This window comes from Heterodontus francisci, chromosome 25 (genome assembly GCF_036365525.1).
Source record: "Heterodontus francisci isolate sHetFra1 chromosome 25, sHetFra1.hap1, whole genome shotgun sequence".
Taxonomy (NCBI): Eukaryota; Metazoa; Chordata; class Chondrichthyes; order Heterodontiformes; family Heterodontidae; genus Heterodontus; species Heterodontus francisci.
Window position 1 is genome coordinate 58,570,216 of NC_090395.1, and position 12,070 is coordinate 58,582,285.

General features: G+C 42.5%; 1 protein-coding gene across 1 annotated transcript in view; it reads left to right on the forward strand.

The window, feature by feature from the left end:
• The first annotated feature begins 624 nt into the window (after positions 1-624).
• Positions 625-12,070, forward strand: part of LOC137384103 (calcium/calmodulin-dependent protein kinase type 1D-like) — a 47,470-nt gene continuing 36,024 nt past the window's right edge. Inside the window, exons 1-3 of the mRNA XM_068057710.1 lie at positions 625-710; positions 9,887-10,018; positions 10,150-10,224. Coding sequence (XP_067913811.1) covers positions 625-710; positions 9,887-10,018; positions 10,150-10,224 — 293 coding nt within the window. The remainder of the gene's footprint in view (positions 711-9,886; positions 10,019-10,149; positions 10,225-12,070) is intronic.

Consider the following 12,070-nt stretch of genomic DNA (forward strand, 5'->3'; position numbering starts at 1 on the left):
TTATGGATCTATGGAACTTTCCCATCCTCCCCACCCAGGCCTCCTATTGGAGCTCAGGATTGGTCCTCCTCTCCTCATTTTGTCTGCTTTCCTTGTTCCTAACCTTCCCCTTTAAGGTGCTGATCTGTGATTTAGTGGCTCAGATTTGTTTGTAATCTGTTTGGAGCTAATGCTTGGAAGCGAGGCAGAAGGAGGTGGATTCGGGGCGAGGAATCACAGCAGACAGTGTGTGTGTGTGAGTAAGGAGCCTGGCTCTCCTATTCCGCCACAGGTCTGCCTGAGCTGACAGAGTTCAGTTGGTGTTGGTATTTATTTATCCTGGCACTTGACATTCCGGTTCATTTTTATTCCGGTGTCTCCTGGAATTGAGACAGGAGCTAAGACTGAAATCTGCTTCCTTCGGAAATTGGTGTTAATTGCTATATAGATATTAGAAAATCATTTTAATGCTTGTATTTTCATGTTAAATCTTCAGAATCAGCTATTCAGCCAGACAAGTGTTTTGTATTATTTATATGTTTCATATCACATGGAGCTTTAACCAGCTTGGTGCTTTTTATGTTAGTTAATTTTGTTTCCATTTTTTTTCCCTAGAAGTGTCCAGTTTGAGAATTTCCAGAAACTATGGGCCGTAAGGAGGAGTGTATTTGCTGGAAGAAACAAACGATGAACATCACGGACAATTTCCAGTTAATAGATCTCCTGGGATCGTAAGTAGATTCATTTAAAACTAAAAATGCATCAAAATGTACATTTGATGGATTAAAGGGGAGGAGATCGTGTGAATTTTACAAAAAGTCAGCAACAGCGGATGGGACTGTAAAATATGAGAGACAGTCACTCACTTAAGCTGAGACCCTAAACTCACTGGAGTGAACTCGCCGCAACTGGGATCCCCAGCAGGGTGATTCCAGCTGTGGGACTCAGAGCAGAGATGAGAATTTTTTTTAAATATTCATTCATGGGATGTGGGCGACGCTGGCCAGGCCAGCATTTATTGAATCGCTGCAGTCCCTTTGGGGTAGGTATACACACAGTGCTGTTAGGAAGGGAGTTCCAGGATTTTGACCCAGCAACAGTGAAGGAACGGCAATATCGTTCCAAGTCAGGATGGTGTGTGACTTGGAGGGGAACTTGCAGGTGGTGATGTTCCCATGTATTTGCTGCCCTTGTCCTTCTAGTTGGTAGAGGTTGCGGGTTTGGAGGTGCTGTCTAAGGAGTCTTGGTGCATTGCTGCAATGTATCTTGTAGATGGTACATGTGGTATTTCTCAGGGTTAATTCAAAGAAGAGGTTCTACTTTGATGTGGGTTGGAAATTTTTCAGGCGACAGCATTGTCTACACCACACACTAGACGTCTGAAAGCTGCATAGTTGCTAAATGGAGGTTCAGTTCTCCAGCGAAAGCATTTCCAAGAAGAGGGGCTTTTGAAGAAACGCTCAGTCTCACAAGATGCTTTCAATCAGTTGTAATTTTACCATTAGATGCAATTTCTTCAAAAATGTCTTTCCTTCTCAATGTAATGATAGGCTCCATGAGTGATGCTGATTTGAATGCCCTGTATTTGCCCCAATGGGATTTTCATCTTGCCAAACATCTTATCAAAAGCCATATAACCCCATTAAATCCTTATTGATTTTCTCAAAAATGATGGGCGGCACAGTGGTTAGCACTGCAGCTTCACAGCTCCAGCGACCCGGGTTCAATTCTGGGTACTGCCTGTGTGGAGTTTGCAAGTTCTCCCTGTGTCTGCGTGGGTTTCCTCCGGGTGCTCCGGTTACCTCCCACACGCCAAAGACTTGCAGGTTGTTAGGTAAATTGGCCATTATAAATTGCCCCTAGTATAGGTAGATGGTAGGGAAATATAGGGTCAGGTGGGGATGTGGTAGGAATATGGAATGAGCATAGGATTAGGATAAATGGGTGGTTGATGGTCGGCACAGACTCGGTGGGCCGAAGGGCCTGTTTCAGTGCTGTATCTCTAAAAACAAAATTCTTGTGATAGTAATTCCTAATGCACTTTAGTTTTAAAAATATATTAAGCGTATAAATAAAATGACTAATTTAAGCATTTTGAAACATGTTTAGGATGGTGCCCTAATCTGAAACAAAAATGGAAACCAACAGAAGGTCAAGCAGCAACTGTCGAAAGAGAAACAGGATTAACGTTCCAGGTCGATGACCTTTTATTAAAACTTTGATGGAAGGTCATTACCTGAAATGTTGGGCTGAATTTTACCAGCCTCTTGATGCCATGGGACGTGGCAGGGAGGCCCATAAAATGCTATTGGGAGCGTCCCACCATGACCCACAATGCTGAGAAGGCCCCACTGGGTATTAGTGTCGGAAGTGAGGCCTCGGTGTGGCCCTCCACCCCCCCTCCCCCCACCCTGGCTGCTTGGTGGCGGGGCCTTCAGTAAAATATTGCAATTAGATCAATTAACATGCAAATGAACTTACCTGCCGCTGCCGGCTGTCCCATGCCGATTTTACGGCCAACCGGCTACAACTCGCACACTTTTGGAACCCCGTTGGAGTTCCGAGGTGAGACACTGGTGGGAGGAATAAAATTATCAGGGCGAGGTGAGGGGGAGCGGGGAAAACTATTCCTATTGGTTGTGGGGATGGTGGAAAAGTGTTGAGGGTCAAAGATACTGAAGTTTGAGGGCGGGGGGAACGTTCAGAATTTCAAGAAGTGTTTTTTTTTGCGGGGATAGGTCAATTTATATATTGAGGACTCAGTGGGGGCGGGGGCATTGGGAGAGGGGATTCAATGTTAAATTAAACTTTTATTGACTTTTTAATCACACAGGCACCGTTAAATATTGAAATTACTCCTGAAGCCCTTTAAAAATGGCGCCGGCACCTGCGTGGTGACGCTGGATGCCATTGCTGGGGACGTGACAGCCGCCCTCCCTATGTCATCGGGGGTGGCCGCTCCGCCCCCTCCATTTCCACGAGCCCCTGCGCTTAATATCATGGGTTCTGTGCAGCGGCACTACCGTGTTGGAAGGCCGCCGACATCACAGTGCACCGCCACGGAGTGCAGCACGCTGATAAAACTCAGTCTGTTAACTCTGTTTTTCTCTCTCTCTACAGAAGTTGCCTGACCTGCTGAGTGTTTCTCGCATTTTCTGCTTTATTTAGGATAGTACAGCTTCAGTCCAGCTACTCCAGTGACTCCATGCTGGCTACAGCTCAAGTACAGTGGCAGTCACCAGAGGCAGCTTCAGCTTATCACCTGTGTCCTAGTATCTACAAGTGCTTAAAAATGCAGTCAGACTGTAGGAGGCAGGCATTCTCAACTGGAGCTCCCCAATCTCAGACTCATTAGTAAATAGATTATAAATTGCAGTGCAGGGCTCTCTTGAATTTCATTTAGATGATAATTTGTTGTTATGTAGATAATATAATGGCATTTTACTGTTAACCCCCCAATCCTGTGAAGGATATACTACTCCTTCAAATAGCAAATTCATTTTTATTGCTTTTAAAATGCGCTTTTCAACTCTTTACACCTTTAAATGATGAATTGATAAGTTTACAATTGTTTAGATTTTACGGATTTGATTCGTACACAAATTCATCCATGCATGTTCAGCAAGCCCTGTTTACACTACAATTGCACATTTCTGTCTGGTGCTATCTGGTGTAGACTGTTACATGTCAGGCACATGGCCTGCTGTGTGGTCTGGCCCTGCTCACAGCCTTGCCACCTGTCAGGTGTCATCAATCCCCTAAGATCAGCTCTATCTGTGTAGCATCACCCCAGTGTTGCGCAAGTGAGCGAAGGTTAATGCAAAATCCCAGCTCCCAGCCTTCTCTTCTTGGTGCATCAAATTTAAAAGTCTTAACCATTCTTCAGGTGCTATTACTATAATAGTACATCTTCAAATCTCACTATTACCTGTGTAGAGAGAACAGGGAATTTATGGCAATTGACTGCAGATTATTTCCTGATAAGCCTGTATTAAAGATGTCAGTAGCCATTTATCCTCCTGTTTAATGTCACTGTTAATCCAAGATCTGCAACTAACAGGTAGCTGACATCATCCCTGGCTGTTGTGCAATGACAAAAAAACTAATCAGGATTTAAAAAGAACGCTGGTTTGAATGTTTTCTTGAAATTATATCCATCAGCCGTAATGAGTAGGCTACAATCTAATCTCAAGTTTCGACTAGCTGCTGTAAAACTATACAAGTGTTTTTTTTGGAATTAATCTGAAACTCTTAATTAGATTGCAGGCTTATGATCACTCTGCACAGTGCCCTCTCTACACTTGTCCTTGAACTGGAATCTGCTGTTTATCAGGCAGTCGGATGGTTTCATTTAATCCTGTGACAGAAGGACTTCTTCAATCTTTTGTCTGATTTATTTATCAGTTTTGTGTAAAAACAGTAATTCATAAGATAAAGATAGATGTGATGCACTCAAGATTTTATAGCAAATAGATTATAGAGAAGATGTGCAGGTTGGGAGATGTTGACCGTTGATTAGGGTCACTCTGCAGCACGGTGTTGAAGAGGGCAATCATTCAATGTGGGCTGTAGGATATAGTTGTATATTGCTGTGAGCTGCCAGGTATAAGGATCATTATCAGACAGGCCACAGTACTAGGTATATTTTAGCAAGATGGAGTATTGAGAATAGTGTGTAAAGGGGAACCGTGTCTGCAAGAACTTTTGCCTGGGTCATTCCCCACAGCTTGTGTATCCACGTTGCTATTGCAGGAAGTTTGGGATGTGGTGAGAATGTACCCATATATGGTGAAAAGCAATAGTTTTTTAGTCATTCAATGAGTGGGTTGAGTGGCATTTCACCAGTGGACCAAAGAGGAATTAACATGAGTGAAACTCTGGCAGCATCTGTGTAGAGAGAAATAGAGTTAGCATTTCACATCTATGACCTTTGATCAGAACTGGCAAAAGTTAGAAATGTCTTTGAGCAAGTGAAAGGGGGAAGGGGGAAGAAGAACAGAGGAGAAGGTCTGTGATAGGATGGAGGGCAGGGGAGATTAAATGACAGAGATGTCATGGAATAAGAGGCTAAGGGAGTGCTAAATAGCTGTAGTAAAAAACAAAGCATGAGTCCAGAGATGGTGCTAATGGCAGAATAATGAACAGCTCTGTCCAAAAGCAAGAACAGAAAAACAAGTTTAAGACTAGCACATAGTTAAAAAATAAATAATTAAAAAAAGAAAATATACTAAAAAAAACTAAATAAAAAATAATAGAGCTCATGGTCTGAAATTATTGAACTCAATATTGAGTCCAGAAGGCTGTAGAGTGCCTAATCGGAAGATGAGGTGCTGTTCCTCAAACTTGCATTGAGCTGCAGTGGAACACTGTAGCAGGCCGAGGATAAAAATGTGGGCATGAGAACAAGGTGGTGAATTAAAATGGCAAGGAACCGGAAGCTCTGGGCCATGCTTTCCGATTAGGTACTCTTTGTGTGAAGGTGATCACAAGATAATTACAACTGAGGAAGACCATTTGGCCCATCTTAATTTATCCATCTGGAAAGATCCTATTGCTCTCATCCCCCATAATAACATGCAATGCTTATTTAAATAATTTTTTGGTTTCCACTTCCCCCACTCTTTCTGGAAATGTATTCCATGTGTTAATCACTGTTCCTGTGAAGAAGTAGTTCCTGATATCAGCTCTGAAATTACCTTTTTACTACTTTAAATCAGTGTCCCTTCATTCTACACCAGCACTTCATTATAAAATAATATTCTAGGCTAACATTAGTTTATGCCCTTAACAATATTACATACTTTTTGTCTTGCACTCAACAGGACAGACACAAGAATGCCAAATTTCAAAGGGAGCAACAATTTATACTGCATGAAAAATGGGTGCTGATTGGTTGGCAAGTGAACTCTGGTTGAGTTGTTGTCACCATGGAGAATGCACCAGGGAACTATTGTCCTCCATGCTTTTCTTTAATTCAAAAAAGGCACAACGCCTGGACATGTTCCTTTTGCCTGCAGAGGTTAGGTCCCTGTATTATGAATATATGTAGCTTCTGGCAAGTGTAAGTGAAGCACATTGTGAGTCTGACTAATAATCTTAAATTGGTTGTTGGTATAATTCTTAATACACTCGTGATTGGATAGCACTTACAGAACAATCGTGGAATCACATCTAGTGTTAGAATTTGTGTTCATATATATTCATTAATATAATTGTTGCCCATCCCTAATTGCCCTTGAGAAGGTGGTGGTGAGCTGCCTTCTTGAACCGCTGCAGTCCATCTGGTGCGGATACACCCACAGTGCTGTTAGGGAGGGAGTTCTAGAATTTTGATCCAGCAGCAGTGAAGGAATAGCAATATATTTCCAAGTCAGGGTAGTACGTGACTTGGAGGGGAAATTGCTGGTGGTGTTCCCATGTGTCTGCTGCACTTGTCCTTCTAGGTGAAAGAGGTCATGGGTTTGGAAGGTGCTGTCAATGGAGGTGTAGTGAGTTGCTGCAGTGCATCTTGTATATGGTACACACTGCTGCCATTGTGCGTCGGTGGTGGAGGGAGTGAATGTAATATTCAGGATGCAGCCTGACCAGAGCACCAACCACTGTCATCATTGCCTGCTCCAATATATACTCTATCTTTTTCACTATATTGTTCAACATCCTATGACTTTGTTGAATGCTGCTCTGAATTATTTGAATATATTTAGCATTGTGTTTACCAAGACTCCTAGGTCTCTCTGTACTTCATCCTTAGCTACTTCAGCACCATTCATGGGGCATGTCTGCCATTGATTTTTTCATTCCTTTGCATTTTACACTTGTCTGCAATAAATATCACCTCCCATTGTTCTGCCCACTTGTATACTTTGTCCAACTCATTCTGTAGTTTCTAAGCTGCCTCCTCAGATTCCACTGCTGTTTGTAGTTTGATTTCATCTGAAAATTTGCCGCCCTAGGATTAAGTTTCCAGATCCAGGTCATTGATGTAAGTTAGAAAAGTAGTGGTCCCAACACTGAGCCCTGAGGTACTCCACTCGGTATTTCCTCTCTCCCCCAACTCTGACCTGTTTGAGCAATTTACTATGCATGCTGGTATGGATTCCACATGTCATATGTTATACAGGAGCAGTACACCATTGCAAGGCATGCACTGTACTGGGGCTGCTGCACCCATATCAGATACCAGAGACATGATTCCCGGCAGGATCTACAGATAAATACAAATAAAGCAATCCTGTTTTGTACTCATATTGACTTTCTTCTAAATAATAGCCACCCTTTAATTAATGATGCAATGGGGTGTTTATTGGCTGGATTGGATTTGCCCTGCTTTTTGTAGACAGGACATACCTGCACAATTTTCCACTTTGTCTGGTAGATGCCTGTGTTGTAGCTGTTCTGGAACAGCCTGGCTAGAGGTGTGGCTAGTTCTGGAGCACAGGTCTTCAGCACTGCAGCTGGGATGTTGTCAGGGCCCATAACCTTTGTTGTATCCAGTGTGCTCAGCTGTTCCTTGATATCCTAGTCTGCAATGTCTGTATAAATTATAATATTTGTGCTGCAGTAATTATAGCTGAATTTACTTTTAAATGGATATAATATCAATCATATATATTAATAGCCTCATCACGTACACAATGACTACCTCGGAGTGAGACTAGAGTAAGCCTTTTATCTCTGCCTCCATATACCAAGGGCCACCAGGGTGGTGTCTTGATCATGTCTCCTTTTTTCATGGTCCTACAGCTGAGCTACACCTTCTGTCATGGTGGGGCGAATTTTACTGACCCCCGACGTCAGGGGTTGTGGCTGGGGGGGGGCAGTGGAAAATGCCTCCAGGAGAGGATCGCCACGGGCCTCGACACTGGGAAGGCCCAGCCCCTTATTGCCGGCGGCAGCGAGGCCTCGTGGTAGCCCCCTACCGCTGCTTGGTGGTGGGCTCAAAATTTAAATATGTTAATATATACTAAAGTATTAAACCAAATACCTACCCACTCCCGCCATCAGTCCCAGTGCGATATTCATGCCGGTGGCTGGCACTCTCACACCTTTGGATCTCCATCGGGAGATCCGATGCAAGACACTGGTGGGGAGAGGGGAGCAGGTAAGTATTTCAGTGTGGGGGGTGGGGTGGTGGGGGGAGTGGGGGCAAAGCAATCCGATTGGTCTAGGGGATGGTGGGAAGGGGTTGAATTGAAAAGTTTATAAAATTTGGGGGCGGGGGTGGGGGGTCAGGTACACAAAGTAAGTATTTTTTTGTTGGGGGGGGAGGGCAAGGAATGAAGTGTATGGTCATTGGGGGATGTGAGAGAGGGGAGAGAAACATGTTAGTTTTTTCAATAGGATGTAAAAGGCCAATAACTTTAAATATCTAAACAAAATTGAAGGGTTTGAAGTCCTTTAAAAATGGCGTCCAAGCCTGTGCAATGGTGCCTGACGCCGTTGCCGGGGATAAACTTCCTGCTCCCTCCATGCCATCGGGGGGGAGGGGGGGGTGGGGTTCGGTCCGCCCTGGCCATGTAAATGAGCCGCTGCATTCAATATCGCGGTGGCTCTGCGGAGTAAAGCCCGCGCATGTGGGCCGCCAACTCTGAATGTAAAATGCCGGTATATGTAAAATCGGTATAAATGTCCGATTGAGCTCACCAAAGTAACTCAGAATACAAACATTATTTTTTGAGGAAACTTGTAGCAACACTCATAATTGTTAGCTTAGCAAACCAGGTCTTAGAGATTTTTTTTAAGCAATGACGCACTACATTTTGTTTACTTTTCATGAGCAATGCCATTGGAGATGAACTGTTATAAAATGAATTTATGATTCATATGAATTGTTGAAAAGAGTTCAAGAGCAACAGAGTGAGAATGATCAACGAATTAAACTTGTGGACAATTGGTTGAATTAATGGTGTTACTTGATGGGACTTTCTAAATAATAACTTGCCCGCCTATTCAAGTTATCTTTCATAGACAGTGTACGGGAAGGAGACACGCTATTAATAATTTTGAAAGCAATTAAAATTTGCAGAAAATGTATCCTGGACCTCCGACAGTTAGGGGAACTTTGTATTTGGACATCAACCAAAGCTGCTTTTTTAATCACAATAATATTGTTTGAGTAAGTCATCAGCAATGAGAAAGACAATATGTTGTTCTGTCTCTTCTTCATTATATAATCTGTCATTTATCTTCCAGTATGTCTGCTGTGATGATGCTTCCCACTGGTTAAGCTCAGGGCTACCCTTGAGTTTAGTACAAATTTCTTGATCATTATTCCATAATTCATCACAAATTTACTTTGGTTTTGAACAAGGTTTTTTGTTCTTTTAGCTAATTTCTCCAAACCCATAGGAGACGCTGAAAAGCTGCACTAAACATGGATAAATTGGGGTAAATTTCAGTCTGGCAGAGCAGACCATCCGCCCTTTATAGAACGCTCCTGACTTTCAACCCTTTATGTTCCTATATGGTGTTGAGGTAGATGATCAACCATGATCTAGAATGGTGGAGCAGGCTGGAAGGGCTGAATGGACTACTCCTGCTCCTACGTTCCTATCAATGAAACGAAAATGGTGTATAATGGACTGGCAATATTCTCCCATATTACTGTGCATTCAGTGAAGACAAAAAATCACTTCATAGTCCATTTGCACTTTCTACTTGCATTACTCCACTGTTTAAACACATCTACCTGTTAATTAAAATGAGTGAATGGAGAAAGATATAGCTCTAGAAAGTCAACAAATGAAGTGTCAAAATGTGCTTATTACTGAGTGAGCAAAGTACAGAAAACAGTCCCAGGCTCTACAGTGGTACAAATAATGCAAATAGCATTCTGCTGAATAATAGAAATACTATTAACCACACTGTTACCACAAATGTAATATAAATGCTTCTTTTATTGTTACAGAGGAGCCTTTTCAGAAGTATATTTGGCAAAAGAGAAGGCAACTGACAAAATGGTAGCTTTGAAGTGTATTCAGAAAAACAGCAAAAATGCAAATAACATTGCATTAGAAAATGAAATTGCAGTTTGGAGAAAGTGAGTAACATTATGTTTATTCTACTTGTGTGTAGGTGAAAATCCATTTGCTAACCTGCATCACCTGAATGAATGCACTGGAGCAATTGCAGAATTATTGCAATGTTTTTACTTATTACTTTGGATTTCAGGCTAAATCATGAAAACGTCATAGCCCTAGATGACATCTATGAGAGTCCCACTCACTTCTACCTCGTCATGCAGCTGTGAGTAGGCTTTCAGAACCACTTTACATTATATGAACTTCTTTCCATGATTTATACATTGCATTATTTCAAGAATTATGCTGTGTTAGTGATGAAAAATATGGATGCAAATGTGAGATCTATACTTTGCTGTGGGAAACGCCCAAAATAATTTGAATTTATATAAGTGTCTTCAGCATGGTGAAACATTCCAAGGCATTGCACAACAGCGTTAGGTAACAAAATCTGACATTGAGCCACTAAAGGAGATATTAGATGACCAAAAGCATGGTCAAACAGGTAAGTTTTAAGGAGTGTGTTAAAAGAGGAGAGAGAGGCAGAGAGGTAGAGAGGTTTATGGAGGGAATTACAGCCCTTGGGGCTAGGCAGCAAAAGGCATGGCTGCCAATGGTGGTGATGAAAACCAGCATGCACAAAAAACAGAATTGGAGGAACAGGGAGAACCTTTGTTAAGACTTTTCCCCAGAGGATTAACTGGGTCGGCTTGTGTGGACAACAGGGATAACATTCGATTTTATGTTTCCAGATGGGAGCCCGGCAAGCTGCAATTGCAGATCAAAAATTTGAGAATGTGCAACACATGGTTTTTGTATTTAAATCATGCATTGCATGTGCACATATACCACAATGCATTCCTGATAGGTAAGGCACCCAACACAATGTTGAAAAATGATCTCTATTGCCTCCACCTTACCCGGCAGATTAACAGTTGCCACTCTTTGTAGTGCCTCTTTGACGTTTTTTTGTTTTTTTTTAGAACATTACAGCGCAGTACAGGCCCTTCGGCCCTCGATGTTGTGCCGACCTGTGAAACCATCTGACCTACACTATTCCATTTTCATCCATATGTCTATCCAATGACCACTTAAATGCCCTTAAAGTTGGCGAGTCTACTACTGTTGCAGGCAGGGCGTTCCACGCCCCTACTACTCTCTGAGTAAAGAAACTACCTCTAACATCTGTCCTATATCTATCACCCCTCAACCTAAAGCTATGTCCCCTCATGTTTGCCATCACCATCCGAGGAAAAAGACTCTCACTATCCACCCTATCTAACCCTCTGATTATCTTATATGTCTCTATTAAGTCACCTCTCCTCCTCCTTCTCTCCAACGAAAACAACCTCAAGTCCCTCAGCCTTTCCTCGTAAGACCTTCCCTCCATACCAAGCAACATCCTAGTAAATCTCCTCTGCACCCTTTCCAAAGCTTCCACATCCTTCCTATAATGCGGTGACCAGAACTGCACACAATACTCCAGGTGCAGCTGATTTTAATGGGGAGATTAGCCTATGAATTTTTTTTTATGTGGAAAGCACAATGGGCAGCCCAGCAAAAACTGATTAGTACAACAGACTTGTACCGAACAGTACAACTGATAACAAATGTAAAGCTTGCAGTGTATTGAGGCTTTTGGGAATTGGGTTTTGAGGGTGTGTCAGCCATGGTACTGTGGGTAGCACTCTTGCCTTTGACTCAGAAAGTGGAGCACAAAATTTAGGCTGACATTCCAATGTAGTACTAAGGGAGCACTGCGCTGTTGGAGATGCTGTCTTTCAGATGAGGCGTTAATTCAAGGTCCTGTCAGTTCTCTTCGGTGGATGTAAAAGTAGTAGTGCAGGGGAGTTCTCCCGAGGGTCCTGACCAATATTTACCTCCCAACCAATATCGCCAAAAAGAGATTTTCTGATTGTTACCACATTGCTGTTTGTGGGAGCTTGCTGTGTGCAAATTGGCTGCCGTGTTTCTTACATTATCACAGCGACAACACTTTTTAAAAATACTTAATTGGTTGTAAAGCTTTTTGGGACATCCTGAGGTTGTAAAAGGTGCGATATGAATTCAGT